The 26,787-nt window shown below is 45.7% G+C and overlaps 1 protein-coding gene and 1 long non-coding RNA gene across 3 annotated transcripts in view; both read right to left on the bottom strand.

The window, feature by feature from the left end:
* Window positions 1-26,787, bottom strand: part of LOC307205126 — a 449,333-nt gene that overhangs the window by 384,345 nt on the left and 38,201 nt on the right. The window lies entirely within an intron of this gene.
* Window positions 1-26,787, bottom strand: part of SLC15A4 (solute carrier family 15 member 4) — a 57,205-nt gene that overhangs the window by 13,847 nt on the left and 16,571 nt on the right. Inside the window, exons 2-6 of one of the 2 annotated variants that reach the window (XM_079956792.1) lie at window positions 25,793-26,088; window positions 24,397-24,568; window positions 23,565-23,642; window positions 15,436-15,604; window positions 2,118-2,273 (exon numbers count right to left, since the gene is read on the bottom strand). In XM_079956792.1, the coding sequence (XP_079812918.1) occupies window positions 2,118-2,273; window positions 15,436-15,604; window positions 23,565-23,642; window positions 24,397-24,568; window positions 25,793-26,088 (871 nt within the window). Of the gene's footprint in view, window positions 1-2,117; window positions 2,274-15,435; window positions 15,605-23,564; window positions 23,643-24,396; window positions 24,572-25,792; window positions 26,089-26,787 lie in introns of both variants that reach the window. The other variant, XM_079956791.1, reaches the window with a different exon arrangement.

Here is a 26,787-nt window from a genome sequence, read left to right as displayed (position 1 = left end):
GGGGACGGAAATACTCAAGGACACTTGCCTTTTGGGCTAGAACAGCGAATTTCAAGCTGCACACTGGCAACATCTGCAGCCTTGGGGCCATCTAACCTTGTGCCATCTGCATTGATTGACAGTGGCTCCCAAAGTCAGCAAAAGTCTTTGCCATCACCTGATCCTTTTTTAAAAAACAAAAACAAACCTGAAGCTGCCAGGGACTGGCCCTTAGACCATGGGTAGGCAACCTAAGGCCCGTGGGCTGGATATGGCCCCATCGCCTTCTCAATCCGGCCCGTAGATGGTCTGGGAATCAGTGTGTTTTTACATGAGTAGAATGTGTGCTTTTATTTAAAACACATCTCTGGGTTATTTGTGGGGCACAGAAATTCGTTCATATTTTTTCAAAATATAGTCCGGCCCACCACAAGGTCTGAGGGACAGTGGACCAGCCCCCTGCTGAAAAAGTTTGCTGACCCCTGCCTTAGACCATGTGGACACTAAATACATGTTCCAGCACTGAGCTATGGCCCTTCCTGTTATGAGGCTCCCCTATTCCTCCCTTCCTTCCAAAGGAGCCCAGGGTGACACACAACAGGACATGAAACCTCTTAAAAGCAGTTCTAATACAGTGGTACCTCGGGCTAAGTACTTAATTCATTCCAGAGGTCCGTTCTTAACCTGAAACTGTTCTTAATATGAAGCACCACTTTAGCTAATGGGGCCTCCTGCTGCCACCGCGCCGCCAGAGCACGATTTCTGTTCTCATCCTGAAGCAAAGTTCTTAACCCGAGGTAATATTTCTTGGTTAGCGGAGTCTGTAACCTGAAGCGTATGTATCCCGAGGTTACATTGTGCGAATGCAGGAAATCAACTCCTACAACATCCCTGCGAGGTGGTCACCCAACCTCTGCTTAAGCAGCTCTAGGGAAAGAGAGCCCACCAAAGACCATCGTCCCACCATCAAAGCTACTTGTGTCCTATGGGCAATCTTGCTAAGAGATAGGCTAGATCTTTTTCTTCCTCCCCCCCACCCCCTCGTAAATTGAATCCATTGGTTCGGATCCAGCTCTGCAATGTCAACTGCCAAGGGGCAGCACCCCGAGATGTCAGGCTGAGAATCCCGTCTCCTCCCAGGTCTTACAACTTGACTGGGGTTTCCAGGGACTGAACCCTGGACCTTGATGACATGGCACAAAACAGGGCTCCAACACTATCAACATCATTACGGTGGTACCTCAGGTTTAGATGCTTCAGGTTACAGACTCCACTAACCCAGAAATAGTACGTCAGGTTAAGAACTTTGCTTCAGGATGAGAACAGAAATTGTGTGGCAGCGGGAGGCCCCATTAGCTAAAGTGGTAACTCAGTTTCAGGTTAAGAATGGACCTCCAGAACGAATTAAGTTCTTAACCCGAGATACCACTGTATTATTATTATTATTATTATTATTATTATTATTATTATTATTATTATTATTATTATATTTGAATACTGCCCTTTATCCGAAGATGGCAGGGCTCTTCACAACATAAAAAAATTGAGAACACCAAATACGTAATAAAAACAAGAACAAAAAACCCCTCAATAACCCCCGCTCCCACAAACGTGTTTAAAATAACTGCCAAGTGGAAAACGCTGCAAATACACAGAATAAGCTTTCTTCCCCTCACCTGCAGATCCCTAAAAGCAGCATCGTAAAAGTATGAAATGGAAGCAAGAGCCCAGGGCAGGTGAGAGAGCTTTTAAATCAGGCGTGGGGAAGCTTTTCCAGTCCGAGGGCCACATTACTTTCTAAGCAATGTTCCAAGGGCCGCATGCTGGCGGTGGGCGGGGCCACAGGCAAAAGTGGGCAGAGTGTGAAATTTGAGCTTTGCATCTCGCACAGCAGAGATAAGCAAGAGGCGTTCCCCAAAGCTGAGAGACACGTTTCCGGCCAGAGAAAACATTAGATGCGGGAAGCTGGGAGAGAGTGGTGCATGTGGCCTGGGAAGAGCTTTGAGGGCCACACAGGGAGGAAGGCAGGGGTGGGGTTTGCATTCTCCCTGTGGCCCAAGGCTCCTCAGCCAACGGGATGAAATGGCCATACAGGAAAGAGCCGCAAGACCTTTCCGCGCTCCCCTTCCCAAACTCACCTGAAATACTTGCAAATATCTCGCTGAACCCAATCAAGAGGTATTGAGGGATCTGCCACCAGACAGACATATCGGCCGCATGATAGACTGCATTCCCAATCGTCTGATTGATAGTGCTGACCTTCACGATCTTCAGTCTGTTGCTTTCCAATATTCCTGCAAGAGAGGGGGAAATGCAATATGGAGCTTCACATTTTTTTAAAAATCCCACCCTTCCTTCTAGATCAGGGGTAAAAGGTAAAGGGACCCCTGACCGTTAGGTCCAGTCACGGACGACTCTGGGGTTGCGGCGCTCATCTCGCTTTACAGGCCAAGGGAGCCGGTGTTTGCCCCCAGTTTTTCCAGGTCATGTGGCCAGCATGACTAAGCCACTTCTGGCAAACCAGAGCAGCGCACGGAAACGCCGTTTACTTTCCCGCCGGAGCGGTACCTATTTATCTACTTGCACTTTGATGTGCTTTTGAACTGCTAGGTTGGCAGGAGCAGGGACCAAGCCACGGGCGCTCACCCCATCACGGGGATTCGAACCGCCAACCTTCTGATCGGCAAGCCCTAGGCTCTGTGGTTTAAACCACAGCGCCACCCGCATCCCTCAGAGATCAGGGGTGAGGAACCTTATTTTAGCCAGTGGGCTGCATGCCTTTCTGTGCAACCTTCTGGGGGCCCCATCCTGGTAGTGGGCAGTGCAAGAGGGGAAAGGGGGCAGGGCAATTAATGCAAATTTTACCTTTGCTTGGTAGTTTCTACAAATACACACACACACACACACACCCTTTCACAGCTGAAGCACACATTCCTGCAAGGCAATAACACTTAAGGGGTGTGTGAAGCAGGGCTGGTGATGGGTGTGGTCTGGAGAGCACCCCAAAGGCCAGAGAGAGACATCGAGGTCCCCATTCAGCCCCTGGGCCCAAGATTCCCCTCCTGTGCTTGGAGTGGTGCATGTCATTTCCCTCACTCCTCCATTTTATCCTCCTAACAACCCTGCGAGGTAGGGTCAGAGCTTCATAATAATAATAATAATAATAGTAATAATAATAATAATATTTATTTATACCCCGCCCTCCACAGCCAAGGCCGGGCTCAGGGTGGCTAACAAGCAATAATAAAAACAAATTGAATGAATACAACTTAAAAACAAGATTAAAATACAACAATTAAAATACTGAAACATTAAAATGCAGCCTCATCACAGGAGGAGAAAGGAAAAAGGAAAAAGAAAGAGGGGGAGGGAATCAAACTGATTTCAAGCCAAAGGCCAGGCGGAACAACTCTGTCTTACAGGCCCTGCGGATAGAAATCCTGCAGGGCCTTGGTCTCATGAGGCAGAGCGTTCCACCAGGCCGGAGCCAGTGTTGAAAAGGCCCTGGCTCTGGTTAAGGCTAATCTGACTTCCTTAGGGCACCGGACCACTAGGGTGTTGCTATTTATGGACCTTGAGGCTCTCCGTGGGGCATACCGGGAGAGGCGGTCCCATAGGTACGAGGGTCCTAGGCTGTGAAGGGCTTTAAAGGTCAAAACCAGCACCAAGTGGGGGATGGAACCCGATTAACCTAACTTTAAGCCATTGTGCTTAACACTCATCGACAGCCCTCTCCTCCTCCATAAATTTGTCTAATCCTCTTTTAAAGCCATCCAATTTGGTGGTCATTGCTTCCTCCTGTGGCAGGGAGTTCCAGAGTTTAACTATGCGCCATGTCAAGAAGTCCTTTCTGTCCTGAATCTCCCAACGTTCAACTTCATTGTTGTCCACAAGTCCCAGTGTCCCAACTTTTCTTCATCCACTTTCTTCATGCCATCCGCAAGTTTATGAACTTCAATCCTGTCGCATCTTCCTCACCTTCCCTCTAAACCAGTGGTTCTCAACCTGTGCGTCCCCAGATGTTGTTGGACTACAACTCCCATCATCCCTGACCACTGGTCATGCTGGCTAGGAATGATGGGAGTTGTAGTCCAACATCTGGGGACCCAGAGGTTGAGAAACACTGCTTTAAACTAAAAAGTCCCAAACTCCGCAGCTTTTCTTCATAGGGGCATCACTTCACCCCCTTGACCATTTCCTGACATGCACCACTTTTACACTTGTTTACACTGAATTGCATTTGTCACTTATTCATTCAGTTTGGAAAGGTATTTTTGTTTTATGGACCCTGAGCAATTTAGTGTCGTCAGCAAACTTGGCCCCTTCCTCACTGCTCACTCCAAACTCTATAGAGCGTTTATGAAAACCTTTATGACCTTTTGCATGCAGAATGTCCCGTGTTGAATCCCTGGGGTCTCCGGAAAGGGCTGGGAAAAACTCCTGGCTGATACCCTGGAGAGCTGCTGCCAGTCTGTGTGGACAATACTGCGCTAGATTTCTCCATGGTCTGACTCTGTGTTCCTATAAGAAGCTAGGCAAGTGAGCTGGCACCCTGGATCCGCTGCTTCTTTACAGTTCGAAGAGAACGGATCTGCTTGCCTTACAAGAGGATTAGCTGAACTAAGCAACCACAGCTTAAATTATGTTTTCTCACATCCACATGCAGAAAATACTGTAAGCACACCAAAGGAAACAAGAACAAAAACAGCCAGGAAAAGAAGCACATTTTTGGGAAATTCCAGTTTCCTGCACCACAGGATTCTGGAGTTATTGTATTCTCGTTTTATTAACCAGAATTACACAAATCCGTCCCTCGTCCCATGTGGATTAGCTTGCAGCTACTGATGCAAACAGACATAATTTGGAATAAAGGCCATCTTATTATGGCTAGCAGAACACACACACACCCGGTACAAAGTCAAAGCAGAGCATCAACAGATGCTGGCGACCTGTATTATCTGGCGGGAGAAAAAAACCCCCGAAATCCAGCGCTTGCTGGTTTTATGCAAATGCTGGACTACAGCGATTTTGCAAAAGCAAGAGATAAATCCCTTTTGATTCCTATGAATACTAAAACCCCAACAAAAATGAGGTTTGCAAGCTGTACAGCATGATTCAGAAGTCACTGGATAAAGTACCCCAACCCTAAACCTGCTTACTGGGAGTAAAGCCCAAGTGAATTCAACAGGACATACGTACTTCCGAGGAGACAGCCTCAAAGGAGTGTGGCTGTCCAGCACAGGAGACCATCGGCTGTGGGCCTTGTGGGACCTGCCCCCTGCCTCTTCTACCTGGCCTCAGGTGTGGCTCTACAGATTCAGTGATGGACTGCAGCCTTGGAAGCTGAGGCGGCCAGAAGATCTTTGGGTTAGGGTATGCTGCTTTCGGTTGCTGTTATGGCCCCAGCTATTTGGAATGCTTTAAAATGCTTCTAATGCGCCAGCAGTTAATGCCAACCTAGCAGTTCGAAAGCACCTCCGGGTGCAAGTAGATAAATAGGGACCGCTTACCAGCGGGAAGGTAAACGGCGTTTCCGTGTGCGGCTCTGGCTCGCCAGAGCAGCGATGTCACGCTGGCCACGTGACCCGGAAGTGTCTCCGGACAGCGCTGGCCCCTGGCCTCTTAAGTGAGATGGGCGCACAACCCCAGAGTCTGTCAAGACTGGCCCGTACGGGCAGGGGTACCTTTACCTTTACCTTAATGCGCCAGAGTGGTGCATGCTCTAGTTATCTCCCGCTTGGACTACTGCAATGCACTCTAAGCGGGGCTACCTTTGAAGGTGACCTGGAAACTGCAATTAATCCAGAATGCAGCAGCTAGACTGGTGACTGGGAGTAGCCGCCGAGACCACATAACACTGGTCTGGAGAGATCTGCATTGGCTCCCAGTACGTTTCTGAGCACGATTCAAAGTGTTGGTTATGACCTTTAAAGCCCTAAACGGCCTCGGTCCTGTATACCTGAAGGAGTGTCTCCACCCTCATCGTCCAGCCTGGACACTGAGTCCAGCACCAAGGGCCTTCTGGCAGTTCCCTCATTGAGAGAAGTGAGGTTACAGGGAACCAGGCAGAGGGCCTTCTCAGTAGTGGCGCCCGCCTTGTGGAATGCCCTCCCACCAGATGTCAAGGCAATAAGCAACTATTTTACTTTTAAAAGACAACTGAAGGCAGCCCTGTTTAGGGAAGTTTTTAATGTTTGATGCTGTATAATTTTAATATTTGGTTGGAAGCCGCCCGGAGTGGCTGGAAAAACCCAGCCAGATGGGCGGGGTATGAATAATAAATTATTTATTTATTTTTATTTTTAACTTGTTTGTGTTCAAATAAGGGCTCTTGGTGGGATGTTCCTGGGAGAAGAGGAGAGCAGGGGGTCCCCCAATCTCAGTGGTTTGGGGTGGGGGGAGTTATGGAGTGTGTGACATGGGGCAGGCTGGGTAAGGGGCACGGGGCGCAGGCAGTTAGTGACTTTGCCGTGTGCCAACCCCTCCTCCAAGCTGGGAAATTGCAGTTGTCTTGTCAGGCAGCCCTCGGGTCTGTAACTGCTGCTGTTGTTGAATGTCAGGTTGGTCTCAGAATAAGATCTCCCTCACCCATTATGGATGAGGAAGCTGATCTGGGCAGGAAGAGGGTGATCTGTAAGCGGGGAACATTGACATCAGTCCCTTTTCATGGTCACATCATGAGAACGGGCCTTTTCTGCTTTGCCTCATTTGCGGGCTGTTCTCCCCAGGAAAGTTCAGCTGGCGTCTTCATGATACAACTTTAGGCGCCAGGAGAAACTGTTTCTCTTTAGCCAGGCTGAATGACATCTGATGATCTTTTAACATGTGTTGTGGAAGTGGGGATTGCTGGGCTGTTTTGGTTTTTATTGTGCATTTTCTGGTTTTTTTATATATTGTAATTTTATGTTGCAAACTGCCCTGAGATCTATAGGTATAGTGCAGTATACAAATCTAATTAACTAACTACCTAATTAATTAAGTAATTAATTAATAATAGACATGGTTAGAATTGCACTGTTAATCACTTTTTGTTTTGTTTCCAGTGGTGAGCTGCCTTATCACAAACCAGAAGACCCGGTTACAGTATCCTGGCAAATATACCATATTTTTCGCTCCATAAGACGCACCCCCCTAAAATCTAAGGGGGAAAGTCTGTGCGTCTTAAGGAGCAAATGTGTGGTCCCTGGGGTTGGGCGTGGGGGGGGGGGGTACCCGGGCTTCCCCAGCCAGCCCCACAAGCTCCGGGAGAAGCAGCGAAGCTGGGCGCAGCAACACCGCTTCCCCCTAACCTGTTTTGGGGGCTGGGGGCAGGGGAAGCTCGGGCTCCCCCCTCCCCCAGCCCTGCAAACTCCGGGCCCCAACCTGTTTTTGGGGCTGGGGCTGGGGGAAGCCTGAGTATCCCCCACCCCCAGCCCCAAAACCAGGTATTTTTTGAGGGTATTTTTTTTTTAATCCCCCCCCCAAAAAAAGTAGGTGCGCCTTATGGTCAAGTATGCCTTATGGAGTGAAAAATACGGTATATTTGCAGTGTAAGGCAGAAGTGGTGAACCTCTGGCCTTCCAGGTGGTCTACAATTCCCATCATCCCAACCAATGGTCAAAGATGATGGAGACTGGAGTCCAACAACATCTGGGGGGTGGGTGGGCGCAGGTTCCAGATTCCGGACGTAAAGAGTGTCTCCAGTTTCATCCTTTTTAAAAAATTCAAAATAAAGCCAAAACCAAACTGCCATGCTGCAGGTATCAACTACAGGAGGAAAACCAGCCTCCTTCAACATTGGTGCTGTGCTTGCAGAATAAAGAGGAAGTAGAACTTTCTTCATGTACGCTACAGCAGCAGCAAGAATACTCATTGCAAAGCATTGGAAGACACAAGACCTACCCACCTTGGAAGAATGGCAGATGCAAGTAATGGACTACATGGAATTGGCGGAAATGACTGGCAGAATCCGAGACCAGGGAGAAGAGTCGGTGGAAGAAGACTGGAAGAATTTTAAAATCTATCTACAGAAACACTGTAAAATTATTGAATGTTAATGACGTTGGAATGAAACGAAGTGGTTCTAGCAATAAGGCAAAATAAGAATATGAAAGAAGGGATTGATATCAGATGAAAATTTGAAGTTAGAATATGTGAGGATAAACAATTAAGGGTAAATTAAGAGGGTATGAATTTGCTGAACAAATTTTTAAATGGAATACAAAAAAGGGAGGTGTGAGGAAGTCAGGAAAATAAGTAAATGATTGTAAGATATCAGAAAGAGGGGTTTTTATTTTATTTTTTTATTTTTACGTTAAATCTCGGTTTTTGTATTCTTTTTGTGTGTTCTTTGTTTACTATTTACTGTTTTGTAATCTTTTTTTGTTAAAAACTTAATAAATATTATTAAAAAAAAAACAGAATAAAGAGGAAGCAGAGGCAAACTGCGTTTCAGGTTTCTATGCTGCTGGGAGGATGTCTGAAAAAGGCAGTTCCCTCCCCCCCCCCCTTCAATGCCAGTCATGTGAAGCAGGAAACGCTGCTTGCTCATGGTTAACACGTGCCAATCTGTGGCCACCACCTGGCAGGATTGGTGTGCTCAAACCATCTTGTCCTGGTGAGCTACCTCTTCTTACAGCAAGGGAAGACCAGCCTGGCTTCAGCTGGATGAAAATCCCACTTATCAGAAGAACCTGATCTCCCTCCTCTATCTAATCTGTCTACTCCTTTTTACTCGTACGTCTTGCCTATTTTTAGCTTGCACACCTGATGGCATCAGGCCCTTCTCTCTCCCTCTTTAAGTGACGTGAGTCGCTTTGGGAGGCAATTATTGTCAGAATTTCCAGAGTGGTACCTATGTTTGCTTCTTGCAACAAGCAAGCAAGCAAGCAAGCAAGCAAGCAAGCAAGCAAACAAACAAATCAGCAACAAGGCGCTTTGTGGAGCCTTGAAAGACAACAAATTGAGTACGCCATAAGCTCTCCCTGACTCCCGCCCACTTCATCAGATAACTGTTAGTGAATATATACAGTGGTGCCCCGCAAGATGAACGCCTCGCAAGACGGAAAACCCGCTAGACGAAAGGCTTTTCCATTTTGGAGGTGCTTCGCAAGACGAAAATGTCTTGCGAGTTCCTGCGGGGTTCCCCCCCCTTTTTCTAAGCCGCTAAGCCGCTTAACAGCTGATCCGCTAAGCCGCTTAACAGCTGATCCGCTAAGCCGCTTAACAGCTGATCCGCTGAGCCGCTTAACAGCTGATCCGCTGAGCCGCTTAACAGCTGATCCGCTAAGCCGCTTAACAGCTGATCCGCTAAGCCGCTTATCAGCTGATCCGCTAAGCCACTTATCAGCTGATCCCCTAAGCCCCTAAGCCGCTAATAGCGCTAAACCGCTAAGCCACTAATGGGCTTGCTTCGCAAGACGAAAAAAGCGCAAGACGAAGAGACTCGCGGAACGGATTCTTTTCGTCTTGCGAGGCACCACTGTAATCGGTTATGATGTCATTCAGCGTATAGGAATAAGCCACTTCAAAATGATGTACAGTCATACCTCGGGTTACAGATGCTTCAGGTTGTGCGTGTTCAAGTTGTGCACTGCGCCGAACCCGGAAGTACCAGAATGGGTTACTTCCGGGTTTCAGCACTTGCGCACGAGTGCTAAATCGCTGTTTGCGCATACGCAGAAGCACCGAATCACGATCCGCGCGTGCGCAGACACGATGCTGCGGGTTGTGAACATGCCTCCCGCACAGATCACGTTCGCAACCAGAGCGTCCAAACAAATCAAATAAATGAATAGTGAGGAATGCCAAGCCGTCTCTCAAAGGAAGACGTCTCACAAAAGTCTTAAAGGAAGACGTCTCTCCAAAGTCTCAAAAGGACAGTATATCCAGAATAGTTCAACTGTTTCGAAATAAAGTCTTCATCAGTGAATAATTATCAATGGAATATTCATTCTAGTGGGGATCATTGGATCAGTGCTCACTGGATAGTCCCCACCAGTATGAATATTCCATTGATAAGACGTCTTCCTTTAAGACTTTTGTGAGACGTCTTCCTTTGAGAGATGGCTTGATGTTCCTCGCTGTTCATTGATTTGATTCTTTGTTTGACTCTGATACGCATAACAACTTGTAGTTACTTGTATATTTTGTGAGATGTGGTGTAGGATATATACATCATTTTGAAGTGGCTTATTCGTATATGTTGAATGACATCATGACCGGCAGAATCCGAGACCAGGGAGAAGAGTCGGTGGAGGAAGATTGGAGGAAATTAAAAGACTATTTACAGAAACATTGTAAAATTAATAACTGTTAGAAGGATGTTGGAATAATATTATATGATTTTAGCAGGAATGATATAAAGGATTTGGGAATAACTGACTGTTAATTGGTGAAAGGAGGAAAAGTAAAGTTACATTATATTAAGACAATTTACAGGACAAAAATTTTAAAAGAGGGAAAGGATTTGCTGAAATGGATAATTGACCTAGAATACAAAAAAGGGAGGTGTGAGGAGGTCAAGGAAATAAGCTAATGAAAGATTAGTAATGAGGAGATCTGATGTATTTTTCTTTGCGTTTTTGTTTTTGTTTAATCGGTTTTATTTCTCTGTTTTTGTTTAATGTGGTATTTTTACTTTTTCTTTCTGTAACCTTTAAAATTTTAATAAATATTATTTTTTTAAAAAAAAGAATGACATCATGACCGATTATATATTCACAGTTACAGATAGGTAGCCGTGTTGGTCTGCCATAGTCAAAACAAAATAAAAAAATTCCTCCCAGTAGCACCTTAAAGACCAACTAAGTTAGTTCTTGGTATGAGCTTTCGTGTGCATGCATTCGTGTGTATCTGAAGAAGTGTGCATGCACACGAAAGCTCATACCTAGAACTAACTTAGTTGGTCTTTAAGGTGCTACTGGAAGGAATTTTTTTATTTTGTTTTTATATATTCACAAACAGTTATCAGCCAGCATGTTGCGTTTGCATTTTTGTAGACTGCTACATTTTGCAGCACAGGGGTTTGGGTTTGTTCACTTCATCAGATGTCTGAAAAGCAGGATTAAAATTAAATACAGTAAATAAGTAATGCCGGGCTCTCTCTACCAGCTTGGATGGGATGAATGGACTACAATTTACACAGTTCTGGACCACAGCAGGTGAGAAGTTGCTTCTCCCTATACATCCCACCCCAATTGCTTATGTCTACAGATGGTGCCTCATATTCCTGTGGCAAACCCTTCTCTGGTGCAAGGAAGTGCTTTTAGTGCTGTGGGATTGACCCCCTGTGCTAAAATGATTGTTTTAACGGGAGATGGGGTTTTAACTTGGGTGGGTGTTGTTTTATTTGGGGAATGGGGGTTGTTTTAAAATGTTTTTAAATGTTAATTGGGATGTTTGTATCTGTGGCCTAGGGAATTGTTTAGAGGCTTTTGTTGGTGGTGTATTTTTTATTAGTTAGCATACATTAGTATTGTTAATTGTTTTTATTGTTTTTATTATGTATTTTGTGCTTTTTATTGAAAATTTATGTTGTGAGCTGCCTTGAGACCTATGCCTTGAGACTTATGTCTCAAATTTATGTTGTGAACTGCCTTGAGACCTATGTGTATACGGCGGTGCAATCAATCAATCAGTCAGTCAATCAATCAATCAATCAATCAATCAGTCAATCCCCTGCCCAACACTGTTATATCGCAAGGACCACCTCTCCTCATATGAACCGACCCGCCACCTATGATGGTCATTGGAAGTCCTTTTCCATGTGCCCCCTCCTTGGGAGGTCCAGGGGGCGGCAACACAAGGAGGGGTCTTTACTGCAGTGGCTCCCCATTTGTGGGGAGTCCTGCCTGGCAGTGGTGGAGCTTCATGCTCCGGCACTGGGGGGAGGAGAACAGGCTGGCACGCATCCTGGGGGTATGGCACGCCACCTGAGGGGGTGGGGCGCCCAGTGAGGGTGGGAGAGCAGCCGCGATGGCACACTGCCGGGATCGCGCTGCCGGTGCACTCCCCCCGCACTCCTCTTCCTCCGCCAGTGCCGCCTGGTGCCATCGTTTACACACCTTAAGGCCCCAGGTAAAGAAACATTTAATTCATTCTCTTATTTATCTGTGGCCTTGAGTTGGTGGAATGCTTGAATTCTTCCTTTTAAAAATTAGGATTGTCCTTTAGATTTTTCAGTTTTCTCTTTTATGCAGGTTTTAACATATGCATTTGTTTGCTTGTATACTGTAAGTCACTTTGCATTATCTCGTTGTTGCTTAAAAAACACCCAGATAATAATAATAAATGTTTCTGCCATTTGTTTTTCTTCTCTCTCCATGCCTTCCTGAATTCAGCTGCAATCCTAACTATGTCTACTCAGCAGTAAGCCCTATTGAATTCAATGGGATGTGCTCCCAGGTAAATGGGGTTAGGATTGCAGTCTTAATCGAATTTCTTTCTGCAGTTTTTAATTCTTTAATGCTGTTTTATGATCTGGTTTCATGCTTTACATTCTATTTCTGGGCTCTGCTTGGGTATTTAGTGAATGTAGAGCCACTGAGAAATTCTGAAATGAAATGAACAAATTAATTATCTTTCCCTAGAAGTGAAGCAAACCCCAACAATGTGTTCTTTGTTGAATACTTTCCTTTCCTCACAAAGCCTTTCAAAATGAGTTTATTTTGTTTCTGTGGTGGCTGTTTAAAAAAAGTGGTGTAGTCAATGGAAGGTTGGACTTCAGCTTGCAGAAGCCTGAATTCGAATCCCTGTCCAGGCACTAAGTTCCCTGCGCATTCACACCCACCCAGTATTTACTGCCTTGCCTCCTGTGGGGGGATAAAAAAATATGTCCATGATAATAATTTCACCTGACACGCTACATCCTCTTTCTTCCTTTCTTTTTTGGTTGTTCGAAGTAGCAATGCACTAAGTTTCAAGATACGATCGAAGGCGCTTCTTTACCATTTAAAGTTTGGGATTAAATTTTTGCCGTAATTGTTTTAAAAGGCTGCAAACGGAGTTGATTTTCCAGCTGAGTAGTCTTAAATACCGCTGCTAAGAATTTACAATGTAAGCCACGAAAGTAAGCACCGCCAACGTTCATTAAATCTAATCAGTCGCGTTCTCGCACAATTTATAAGATATTCTGAAATAATCGAAAGCCTCTAATAGGCATTGCAAATTGCATTGGGGAGGGCGGGCGCTCAGGGGACGTGGCAGCTGGGTGGGGTGGGTGGGGAAGGCAAAGGTGGCGCCGCTGGATTTCGCCTGGATAGAAGAACCAGAAAGAAGTTGCTGCCCCACGAGAAAAAGTGCGCTACCGGATCGTTTGCCCAATCCATAAGCAGCCAAAACGATGTCGTGCTGGACTATCACCCGGGGAAAAATGAGACTGGATAAAATATAGTGGTGCCCCGCAAGACGAATGCCTCGCAAGACGAAAAGCTCGCTAGATGAAAGAGTTTTCCGTTTTTTGAGTCGTTCCGCAAGACGGATTTCCCTATGGGCTTGCTTCGCAAGACGAAACGTCTTGCAAGTTCTTGCGAGTTTTTTTCCTTTTTCTTAAAGCCGCTAATAGCCGTGCTTCGCAAGACGAAGAAACCGCTAGATGAAGAGACTCGCGGAATGTATTAATTTCGTCTTGCGAGGCACCACTGTAATTTTGTTTGCTGAAGTTACCGCATTTTTCGCCCCATAGGGCACACCGGCCGATAGTATGCACCTAGTTTTTTGGGGGGGGAATAAAGGGGAAAAAATTATTTCCCCTGACCCCAGAACAGGCTGCTATCTGCAATCCGTGGGAGAGCTGCACGACTTCGCACACCTCTCCCACGGCTAGCGGAGAGCTGCATGAAGCCTGAAGCCTGGGGCATGCTGAGCACAGCGCACCCCAAGCTTCTGGATGCAGGCAAGCTCTCCGCTAGCTGTGGGAGAGGTGTGCGACTTCGCACAGCTATCCCACGGCTAGCGGATAGCTTCCTGAAGCCTGGAGAGCGAGAGGGGTTGGTGCGCACTGACCCCCCTCGCTCTCCAGGCTTCAGCGAAAGCCTGCATTCACCCCATAGGATGAACACACATTTCCCCTTCATTTTTGGAGGGGGAAAAGTGCATCCTATAGAGCGAAAAATACGGTATATAGACCTCAGAAAGTTGTGTTGCCTAGGTACAGGAAATTGACTAAAATTAAATGCACAAATTTCTTGTAGCAGAGGGATAAAAGAAATAAAAGAAACCCCCAAAAGATATTCTTGGTTTAAAAGTTCAAACGACTTTACAGCAGGAACTTGGCTTGCCCACATATCGAAACGACCTTGTCCCTAATAAGGTACCTCTTCTCATCGAGAGAGAAGCCTTAATGGCCCTATAAAGTGTCCCTCTCTCTGATATACTGGGAGGATTACAAGCCCTCAAGATTAATTTATTTAACACTATAACGCTTTAACAATACGTTCCTTGTGGTGGGTACCAGGTGAAGGTATGAGCAGTCTATGAAGCATTGTGGAAAAGTGCTGAGCATGTGAAAATTATTCTCAATAAGTATTTCATTTACACATCCTACAAAGGCATCATTGTTTTCTTCTTGACTAAGTTGCAGAATTAGAGAAGATTAAGGCACAGGACTGCTGAAACAAATACAGTGACACAGGTGTTGGTAGGGGTCTATGAATGGGCCCAAAATATTCCTGGGTGGGCAAAGAATTTGGGAGGAACCGAATTGGAGGGGTGTGTGATCTTGGTTACTGGGTAGGTAGATGTTAACTTTTCTTGGAAGGGGAAATAAATGTTAACATGACTTTATCTGGAGATGATTTGAGTAATGGATAGGAGGAACGGAAGAGGAACGGAATTGATTTGGAGCAGAATCTCCAAAGAGATCAAAGAAAGCACTTCTTTACATGGGATTTGAAGTGATGGAAACCAACTTGGACGGCTTCAAAACAGAATTAGACAAATTCATGAAGAAGAAGAGTTGGATTTGATATGCCGCCTTTCACTCCCCTTCAGGAGTCTCAAAGCGGCTAACATTCTCCTTTCCTTTCCTCCCTCACAACAAACACTCTGTGAGGTGAGTGAGGCTAAGAAACTTCAAAAAAGTGTGACTAGCCCAAGGTCACCCAGCAGTTGCATGTGGAGGAGCGGAGATGCGAACCCCTTTCACCAGATTACGAGTCTACCGCTCTTAACCACTACACGACGCTGGCTCTCATGGAGGAATAAGGCTCTCAGTGGTTTACCAGCCAGTGTTGGAAGGAAGAAGGCCTCAGGTCCCCAGCTTCTGGGAACCCTAAGTGGGGAAAACACTGTTGCGCTTGTGGGATTCCCTGAGCCATCTGGTCAGAAACTGAGACATAAAGTGTTGAACTTGATAGGCTTTTGGTCTGATGCTGCTGTAACTTATCACATTTTTTATCCCATTTTCTAGATGTTCCGGGCAGCCGCCAAATGACCGTTCAACCAGCGGCACTCTCACCTGTCCCTCCCCTCTCTCACCTGCAGCAAACGCGGAACACATCACAAAGAACATGCCGACGGCAATCCTCTTCAGTGACGACGGGAGCAGGCCGTGCCTCTTCAAGATGGGGTCGACCACTTTGTCCTTCAAAGGTATTAATATGAGGATAAGCACTGCGTCAAACATGGTCAGCCAAGCTGCAGGGAACTGGGAGAGAAAGGGGAGGAGAGAGAGAGATGGAACAAAGTTGTAAGAGCATGAGGAGAGCCCGGACCGCTGGATCAGGCCAGAAGGCGCATCTAAACAACTACCTGACATTTAGAAGACATCTGACACCAAGGAAGTTTTTAAGGTGTGATATTTTAATGTATTTTTAATCTTTGTTGGAAGCCACCAGAGTGGCTGGGGAAACCCAGCCAGATGGGCAGGGTACAAATTGTTGTGGTTGTTCTGGTTATCTCTCGCTTGGACTACTGCAATGCGCTCTATGTGGGGCTACCTTTGAAGGTGACCTGGAAACTACAACTAATCCAGAACGCAGCAGCTAGACTGGTGACTGGGAGCGTCCGTCGAGACCATATAACACCGGTCTTGAAAGACCTACACTGGCTCCCAGTACGTTTCCGAGTACAATTTAAAGTGTTGCTGCTGACCTTTAAAGCCCTAAACGGCCTCGGTCCAGTATACCTGAAGGAGCATCTCCACCTCCATCATTCTGCCTGGACACTGAGGTCCAGCGCCAAGGGCCTTCTGGTGGCTCCCTCGCTGCGAGAAGCCAAGTTACAGGGAACCAGGCAGAGGGCCTTCTTGGTAGTGGCGCCCACCCTGTGGAGCGCCCTCCCACCAGATGTCAAAGAGAAAAATAACTACCAAACTTTTAGAAGACATCTAAAGGCAGCCCTGTTTAAAAAGGTAAAGGTACCCCTGCCCGTACGGGCCAGTCTTGACAGACTCTGGGGTTGTGCGCCCATCTCACTTAAGAGGCCAGGGGCCAGCGCTGTCCGGAGACACTTCCGAGTCACGTGGCCAGCGTGACATCGCTGCTCTGGCGAGCCAGAGCCGCACACGGAAACGCCGTTTACCTTCCCGCTGGTAAGCGGTCCCTATTTATCTACTTGCACCCGGAGGTGCTTTCGAACTGCTAGGTTGGCAGGCGCTGGGACCGAGCAGCGGGAGCGCACCCCGCCGCAGGGATTCGAACCGCCGACCTTTCGATCGGCAAGCCCTAGGCGCTGAGGCTTTAACCCACAGCGCCACCTGCGTCCCTGCAGCCCTGTTTAGGGAAGCTTTTAATGTTTAATAGGTTATTGTATTTTAGTGTTCTGTTGGAAGCCGCCCAGAGTGGCTGGGAAAACCCAGCCAGAAGGGCGGGGTATAAATAATAAATTATTATTATTATATTATTGTTGTTGTTGTTGTTGTTGTTGTTGTTGTTACTATTGCTATTATTATCATCTAGTCCTGCACCCTGATCTCACAGTGGCCAACCAGAGGCCCAAAATGAGAAGCCCACAAGCAGAGTCTGAACACAAGAGCATCTCTCCCCAATTTTGCTCCACATTCCACAGTAGAATGGAGCCCGGGGAGGTTCTCCTGGCCCCGTCATTATATATCATTAGGTGCAAGGCAAGCCCCGTCCCCCTTTACCAGGTCTTTGGCTTTTAATTATTCTTCTGTTTATGAGAGGGTGGGATGTTTTACCCAGCTTTTAAAAAAATGAATTGCCTTTTCGATTTTGCTCTGCTTTCCTTTTTTATCGGTTTTAATGCATCTGTCTGTAAGGTGCTTTGAGTTACTTTGCTTTGAAAAAAAAGGATAAATTTAATGAAATAATAATAATAATAGTACTAATAACTTTAGTACTAACTAATAACTTTCAATGGTTCTCCCAAGGGAAAAGGAGGATGGACACTGTGTGTGTGTGTGTGTTATCATTCTTAACAGTCCCGGAGGGGATCATAATTTTAATGATTCCAGGACCAGAAGTGATTCAGTATCAGTTTCAGAAGTGATTCAGTATCAGACAGCGATAGATTATAAGGAACATTATACATTATTGCTATCAATTCGAAAGGAGGAAGGACACACCCCTCTGTACAGTGGAACGAGGGGCATTAATTTCCATCGTTAAGATTTCGTCAAGACTCAGCCTGGAATCTCGTTAACGGAACAGGACTGTCACGCAAGGGGCTGAGATTCCATTAAGCCCTATTAATCACCAGAACACCTGTCTGCAGAATTATGGATTACGCCACTCACATCTGATAAACAAAGCCCTGTAAATTATTGAAATAAACACACACAAAGATGGCTTTTAAACAGCCATCAGAGCTAATACTGATGGTGGGGGTGACAGGAAGCAGTCAGTTATGCATTCCATGCTGATCCCCCCCTTTGCTCCAGAAACCACACGTTCCCCTACATGGTTTTGCTTAACTGTTTTCTCATTGCTAGAAAGTCTCCCCCCCCCAAAAAAAAAGTGCCTAAGGGTTTTGGATCTTGCACTGCTGTTATCACCATCATTTATCCCAGGCATAGGAACCTGTGTCCTTCCCAGATGTTGATGGACTCCAGCTACCATCGTCCAAGCTGGCTGGAACTGATGGGAGTTGGGAGTCCAACAACCTCCAGAGGGCTGCAGGTTCTCCGCCTCTGAGTTAAAGGAGCATCTCGCTTGACAGAGCCTGCTGCTGGAAATCTACCGTATTTTTTGCTCTATAAGACTCACTTTTTCCCTCCTAAAAAGTAAGGGGAAATGTGTGTGCGTCTTATAGAGCGAATGCAGGCTGCGCAGCTATCCCAGAAGCAAGAACAGCAAGAGGGATTGCTGCTTTCACTGCGTAGCGATCCCTCTTGCTGTTCTGGCTTCTGAGATTCAGAATATTTTTTTTCTTGTTTTCCTCCTCCAAAAACTAGGTGCGTCTTGTGGTCTGGTGCCTCTTATAGAGCGAAAAATACGGTGCTTTAATACAGAACAACAAACCCCTGTGTTGCAAACTTAACACAACAAACAACACAAGCAAAACAAAGACCAGTATACTAGATAGCACTGTAGTTCTTATTGCATAATATACATGATTTAGTACAACAAAAACAAAATGTGTACACTTGTAAATTCTCTAATATATTTGAAAACAAATGAACACATGTCTGTCAATCTTTGAAAGTCCGTAAAAGTATAATAAGTCTATGGTTGAAACAAAGTGATAGATGCTATCCTGTGAGCTGAGCGGTAAAACTTTTTTAGGTGTTCATGGTGCCGAAGTAGTAAGTGAATAACAACGTAGGACAGTGATCCCGGATAATCTGACTGTTTCGCTGGCATCTTCTTCAGCACAACCCATAGATTAGAAAAATGCACAAGGAGCAGTGGTCATGAGGATAGAGTCAGATTATCCACAGACGTGTGTTCATTTGTTTTCAAATATATTAGGAAATCTACTTTAAAACACAAGAGCAAATGCACATTTGCACCAGCTCTTTGCACCATGAGAAACTCTGGGAACATACCAAGAAAAGCAGGCAGATGGGTCTGAGCACAACATCTCAAGTGAATTACTGTTTATTAACTTATTAATCATATGTATACACTGCTTTCCCTCAAACAAGCTCAATGTGGCATGCACATATTTTCTCACACCCAAGAGAATCTTACTGCCTAGATCAGAACCCAGGAACCTGCAGTTCTACTAAGAACTCCTTGGTCCTTTTCACATGTATTACTGGCGCTCTAAGGAACATGAGACAAAACCCCAAAGGAGATCAGCCATGTCTGAAGTCTGCCCTAGTTCATAAAAGCTGATGCCACAGTAAAGCTGCCGCTGCCCGCGATGTCAAAAGATTCTGAATTTGCATTCAGATCAAACCACCAAAACTTTAAATTTAATTAAGGCAGAACAAAATAGCATGTTGCATTTCACTTTAAAAAAAACAAAACAAAAATGCAAAACATTTCCCCAACTTTCATTATTAAGAACCCTATGGCTATTTCGACAAAATGTGAGAAAGAAATGCCATTTAAATTATCAGTCAGAATGCTGGGATTATTGCTCCATCATCCAGGCGCTGAATTCTGAATGATTTGAGTAAACACCTCAATTTTTTGAAGGCAGCACATTAAAGGCCAGAGATCCGGCCATTTTGGAAGACTGGCATTTGAGAGCACTTTTATGTTACAGCTTCCTTTTTTAAAACAACAACAACAACAACAACAACAACAACAACAACAACAACAACCCACTAGCATAGTATTGGCTGTTGGCTTTAAACATTTTGAGTTACACTTTATCTGCCCAAAAGAGAAAGCTTGATGAAAGAGTACATTTTTTGACTTGTGCATGAGAAAAAATAGTTTATATTTTTTTAAAAAACCAAACAAACCAAGGGGTGGAGCCAAACTGGCCCAATGAGACCCACACATGTTTGTGGGGCACAGATTACTAGTTGACCATTTTTTTGGGGGGTGGGTGGACAAAAAACAGGAGGGGGATGGAAAGGAGTATTCTAGAAAATGGCCATTGCTGGCTGGCATCCTTAATAGGAGCAGTATTTTGTTGTACGCCTGATTTGTACTTGATTAATTATTGATTGTTCAACCCTGGGGTGGGTAACCTAAGGACCAGGGGCTGAATGTAGCCCTCAAAACATTGCTCTCTGGCCCTTGGAGTTATTTACAGCCACATTCCTCCATCCCAGGCTAGACCCCTCACCACCGCTGAGTGTTTTGCCTACCTGAAATGTGTCCTTGAAATTGTGATAATGCTTCTTGGTTTTCTGTATGGGGGATAGGGAGGGGCTGCAAGTATGTGTAGGAACTAGCCTACCATACAGTATTAAAGTAAAAACAACATTCATTGCTTGGCCTATTTTTGTCTCTGGTCCTGCCCACCACTTGTATGCAACCCCCCCTCCCAGGATGTCCAGAAGGAAATGTGTCTCTCAGGCTGAAAAACGGTCCCCACTCCTGTTCGACCTCCTAGCATCCAAGGCTCACAACAGATGCTCAGCACGCAAGTTCTTGCAGAGGTTGGGCTCTATAGCTAGGAAACAGTTGTAGTCTAGCCACATCTGGCAGGCCATAGGTTCCTCTCCCCTCCTTTAGTAGCAAAAACTCTGGTGCTGTACCTCCCACACCATGACAGCCAGAACCCGTCATGGAAGTGGAAACCCCTGTCCATTTGGGCCTGAAAGAATCAGGTGTGACGCCTTTCTCAGGGGTGGGGAGAGCACAATGCTAGGAGTTTGGTGGGTTGATGCAACTGCTTACATGAATTTGGAAGTACCCATCGGGTTTAAAGGGATGCGGGTGACGCTGTGGGTTAAACCACAGAGCCTAGGACTTGCCGATCAAAAGGTCGGCAGTTTGAATCCCCGCAATGGGGTGAGCTCACATTGCTTGGTCCCTACTCCTGCCAACCTAGCAGTTCGAAAGCACGTCAAAGTGCAAGTAGATAAACAGGTACCACTCCAGCGGGAAGGTAACCAGCGTTTCCGTGCGCTGCTCTGGTTCTCCAGAAGCGGCTTAGTCATGCTGGCCACATGACCCAGAAGCTGTACACCGGCACCCTCGGCCAATAAAGCGAGATGAGAACCGCAACCCCAGTCGGTCACGACTGGACCTAATTGTCAGGGGTCCCTTTACCTTTACCAGGTTTAAAACAAGTCCAATGAAGTAAAATAAAAAAACCCAAACAGAATTTAAAGTCGAAATACAGGCCTAGGGGTTTGGTGGGTTGATGCTGGTTGCAACATCAGACTTAAAACAAGTCTTTAAAAAACCCCAGCCCTCAGAATTCAAAGTTGAAATTTAAGCCTGAAACTTATACACTCAGAACTTTATTTACAACTTTGGAAGTTCTGCCCACCCACCTTGAAGTTCAGCGGCTCCTTGTGATGCAGTTCTTCCAAACTGCTCAGAATTGCTGACATGTTAATATTAAGCAGGTTAGTTTTTTGGATCAAACGCCTCATTTATGAATACTGCATTAAAACCACCATACATTATGAATTTGGGTTATTAGGGTGATAGGGAGGTGAGCTGAACCATTTAGGAAGGGGGGATGAGCCTAGAACTAGGGGTCACCCACAGAGACAGCAGCCCCCCTGGCCTTTCCAACTTCTGTGTCTTCCCAACAAAACTGATTAATCATTCAGCAACCTGCAGGAATGGTGTCATCAAAAGGGCATTACTAAACCTGAATGTGGGTACAAGGCTCCCTGTGTGTAACATGGGCACAATCCTGATGTGTGCCAGTGGAGTTTGAATTTCTACTTTATTAAAATGGGCACTACGCGGGGCTGCCCTTGAAGCTGTCCCAGAAACTCCAGCAGGTGCAGAATGCTGCAGCGAGGCTCCTCACGGGGTCTCTGCGATGGGAGCATATTCAGTGCTTTTCCAGCTGCACTGGCTCCCGGTGGAGTACAGGGTCAGATTTAAGGTGCTGGTTTTGACTTTTAAAGCCTTTCACGGTATATTATCCTTGTACCTAGGGGACCGCCTCTCCTGGTATGCCCCATGGAGGACCTTAAGGTCCACATATAGCAACACCCTAGAGGTCCCGGGCCCTAAGGAAGTTAGATTAGCCTCAACCAGAGCCAGGGCCTTCTCAACACTGGCTCCGGCCTGGTGGAACGCTCTGTCTTTTGAGACCAAGGCCCTGCAGGATCTGATCTCTTTCCACAGGGCCTGTGAGACAGAGTTGTTCCACCTGGCTTTTGGCTCAGAATCAGTTTGATTCCCTCCCCCTTTTTCTTTTTCCTTTCTCCTCCTATGATGAGATTGCTCCCTAATTGTTTTAACATTGTATCTTAATCTTTAAATTTGTATTTTAATCAACTTGTTTTTATTATTGGTTGTTAGCCGCCCTGAGTCGGGTCTTGGCTGGGGAGGGCGGGGTATAAATAAAAATTTATTATTATTGTTGTTGTTGTTGTTGTTGTTGTTGTTGTTATCATCATCACACATGCCAGTCCAGATATGTATAGAGAGAGAGACATGCAGAGATAAGCGATAAAGATATATGTGGGGAAGAGCCTGAGGGAATGATCCTGCACAATCACATGGATGTCTGCCAGTGTCCATTTGCATGCATCCTGGAACCAAAAAGGGGCATCTGCTGAGCTTTCTCCTCACGGAGCTACCATTCCCAGAGTTCCCTGGGGAGAGGCACTCTATGTGGGGCTACCTTTGAAGGTTACTCGGAAACTACAACTAATCCCAAATGCGGCAGCTAGACTGATGACTGGGAGTGGCCGTCGGGACCACATAACACCAGTCCTAAAGGATCTTCACTGGCTCCCAGTATGTTTCCGAGCACAAATCAAAGTGTTGGTGCTGACCTTTAAAGCCCTAAACGGCCTCGGTCCTGTATAGCTGAAGGAGCATCTCCACCCCCATCGTTCTGCCCGGAAACTGGGGTCCAGCGCCGAGGGCCTTCTGGCGGTTCCCTCATTGTGAGAAGTGAGGTTACAGGGAACCAGGCAGAGGGCCTTCTTGGTAGTGGCGCCCACCCTGTGGAACGCCCTCCCATCAGATGTCAAGGAAATAAACAACTATCTGATTTTAGAAGACATCTGTAGGCAGTCCTGTTTTGGTAAATTTTTAAGGATTGATGTTTTTATTAGGTATGTTGCAAGCTGCCCAGAGTGGCTGGGGAAACCCAGACAGACGGGTGGGGTATAAATTTTATTATTAATTATTAAATCGCTCTGTTCATTCTAGCTCTGTGAGGGTGATAGTGGTCTCCTAGCACTCTTAACAAACTGCACTCCCCCCACCCACCAAGATTCTTTGGGGAAAGATGGTTATGATTCTGCTTTAAATGCATATTGCAGATGGGGCTTAATAGATAAGGATTCCTTAAAAGGTAGGATAATGTTCAATGGTACCATTTATTATTTTAACAGTATGCCTGAACACTCTCCCATGCTTCTGAGGATCATTAAATTAGTGTTGTCTCTTATCTCTGCCTACAGTTACAACAAAGGAGGAGGAGGTCACTCCGGAAGAGATCGCATCTCGGACCACTAAATGGCAGAGTCTGCTCCCCCCCCCTTTCTGTTTTGATTCTTCATTGTGCTCCCCCCCCCCATCCCACCTGCATGCTATGAAACTGTAACCCAGGAAGCCAACCTGCAGGGAAACAGGGGTATCCACATGACCACTTACCGTATGGCTGTTTGAGGTGCTGTTTGAAAACTGGGGAATTCTCAAGTGCAGGCTTTGGAGGACATACGTTGTCTGCATCTGAAGTGAAAGAAAGGAAATTGTTTATATTCTGCTGGAAGTCGGAACATGTGCCCCTCCAAGATGGACTATGCCTGGTATAGTCAATGGACTATACCAGGCATAGGAAAACTCCAGCCCTCCAGATGGTTTGGGACTATAGTTCCCAACATCCCTGACCACTGGTCCTGTTACCTAGGGATGATGGGAGTTGTAGTCCCAAAACATCTGGAGGGCTGGAGTTTGCCTATGCCTGGACTATACCTCATCCATCATCCCTGACCATTGGCCATGATGGACGGAAGAGGAAGGCCCTGGAGTCTATGAACACCCAGAGTGCCACAGGCCCCCCGTCCCTGACAAGGGTCCCATCAATGACTCTTTACAGAGTGCAGGGTCCCTGCCCCAAGCAGCTTACAGTCTATTGGCTGATGTCAACATGGGAAGCAAATACTTGCTTGTCCCTAGAAACACACACTTTTTCTCCTTGAAAGCAATTGATTTGCAAACAGACCCAGACATCGTTGGGCTCCCCTGCAATCTATTTTGTGCTCTTGCCTCTTTTTCTACTTTTTTTAGACGTGGCAGCCATTTTGTGACAAGCCACACTCCTGCGGCAGCCATTTTATGACTGGCACCCGCGACTCCATCTCAAAACGTCAAGGACTTTCGCCCTCTGCACTAACAGCCAAAGACTGTTTAGGTGGCAAATCTAGCCCCCTTGCTGCTCTTGACATACAGGAACCAAAAACCGAATTGGGCCCTGTTTACCAACCTGAAAATAGACCGTCCAGTAAGGTATGAGGGCCAGGAAGACTGGAATGATTTTGACCAGCGCTTTCACATCCTCAACTTTATCTTCCCTGAATGGTCCTCCATGGGATGATTTGGCCATCTCGAAGAGGCTTTGTTTGGGAGCTGGTTGATGAAGTACCCCTTGGGTGTCTCTACTTGAAAGAAGGAAGAAGGGAGATGGATCCAAAAGGACTGCAACACAGCAAAACTGGAAATTTTGGGAAACCTGTATAGTATACTAGCAGCCCCATCCCCAGTGATGCTTGGGAGTTCTAAGAAACAAACAAACAAAATCAGGGCAGTTTGGAAATCAGTGTTTACAACTATCTTACAAAATTGGGTTTATGAAATTGATGAAATTGATGAAAAGAGAGGACGTTAAATTGTAATATATTATGTTAAACTACTTAAATGAAAATAAGGTTGGAAGGATTTGCTGAAATAACGATCTGAATTAGAATACAAAATTGGGAGGTGAGAGGAGGTCAAGGAAATAAGTAAAGGAAGAAAGTTATGTAAAAGATTAATCAGTTCTTTTTATTTTTACTTTTCTTTTTTGGTGTTGTTATTTCTTTTTTGTATTTTGTAATCTTCTTTTTTTCTTTTAGTTATTCTTAAATTTTGAATAAATATTATAAAAAAAACGAAAAAAACAAAAACAAAAAACAAAATAGGGTTTAAAATCAGTGCAGCTTTGAAAGGTTCAGTCCGCCATCTTGGCTCAAAAACAGCATGCAAACGCTCCCAAAGCCAAATATGTTTTCTAGGTTTTCTCCAATGTGGGCGCACAGCATCTAAAAACAAGTATGCTCTCTCTCTCTCTTTTGAGACAGAGACTCTGCAGCAGCAGCCAGCTGAAGTTCTTCTCCATCCAGTGTTTGCAGAATATTTCTCTTAAACCCATTTATGCTACTGCTGCTTTTTCAACCTTCCAAAGTGTGCTTTATTGCATGGCTGCTAATTGCTCATTCTTCTCAACATTATGTATTTTTTTACAAATTATTACTTTATGGGTCGTTAATCTGCCTTCAATTATCTTAGACATAGGCAGGACATTCCTTTCGATAACAAGCAAACGCTCGTGCTTATTTAATCGGGCAACTAAGCTTGCCTAAGATTTATTTCCCTTGGACAGCACAATGTGTGTGTGTGAGTGTATCTGTATGAATCAGTTTCCCAACATCCTGTCACATTCTAGGGTAGGTTTGGCCCTCTGGCTGCTGCTGAACGACAACTCCCATCAGGCCCCAGCAAGGACAGTCACAAGATGGCCTCAAGAGATCTCCACATAGTTGCTACTGGACCCACGCCAGTCACAAAACGCGCCTGGGGAATTTTGAACACTGCCTAGAAGGGGGGAAATTCCCACTACCTACCTATTGCTGGAGTATTCCTCAGGCCTCTTCCGGGAACAACATGAATAAGCTAGAATCTTAAACATGTCTGTGAAGGCGCTGCCGTCAGGGGGCTTTGTGATGAAGAAGCTCTGGCCACAGAGAAACACGACGAAAGACACCCCGATGCAGACAGCTGGGATGATGTAGCCGATGACAAAACTCACGTTCTGCTGGATGTATGCGATGCCTCCCAAGGATACGATGGCCCCCAAGTTTATGCTCCAATAAAACCAGTTGAAAAACCTTCGTGTGGCTTCGGGGCCCCGGTCTTTGACCTGCACGAGAGTTTGTTGTTGTTCTTAAATCTCCTCCATAAAAAAACAACCTACAAGTCAATAACTATTCGCCAAAACAAACGCCTAATCAAGAGCAATGCATTCCCATTCCGTTTTAATTGCATTCGTGATGCTTCTGAAAATCCAGGAGCGTCAGAGAAAGTGGGGTTGTTTTTTGGGGGGGAACCAGTTGTGTTTGTTTGTTACTATGTTATGTGGTTTTATACAGGCAAGGCTCCATTTACACGTGTTCAACACGCGCTCAGCCATGCACACACTTATTGCGCCATCCCAGAAAGCGATCCCAAATCATCACAAAAAGGGGCGGAACGGGGTGCTTGCAGGCTTTTGTGATGGTGCTTCAAATATATGCGATTTCACTGAGCCGTGTGGTGCCTTGAGACGTAACCCCACACTAAATGGGAGTTGCCTGTCTTGTAAACTATCCTGTGATCCTCAAACAGAGGGCAGTATAGAAAACAACAAGCAAGTCAGTATTAACTTGGTGATGTTCCCAAGAACCCACGCAAGATTAAGAATCTAAGTGTGCATTCAGACTTGGGGTTTACTGCCTTAGTTTTCCTGGTGATCATGCTAGAACTTTTGCCCAGGTTTCTCATGTACCTTTTGCACTGCCTTAACTATTGCCTTATGAAACTGCAGCTGTCTGATTGATCTACAGAGCTATGGCACACTAAA

Source organism: Podarcis cretensis, assembly GCF_951804945.1.
Source record: "Podarcis cretensis genome assembly, chromosome: 16".
In the NCBI taxonomy this organism is placed as follows: domain Eukaryota; kingdom Metazoa; phylum Chordata; class Lepidosauria; order Squamata; family Lacertidae; genus Podarcis; species Podarcis cretensis.
This window is presented reverse-complemented; position numbering and strand designations above follow the sequence as displayed.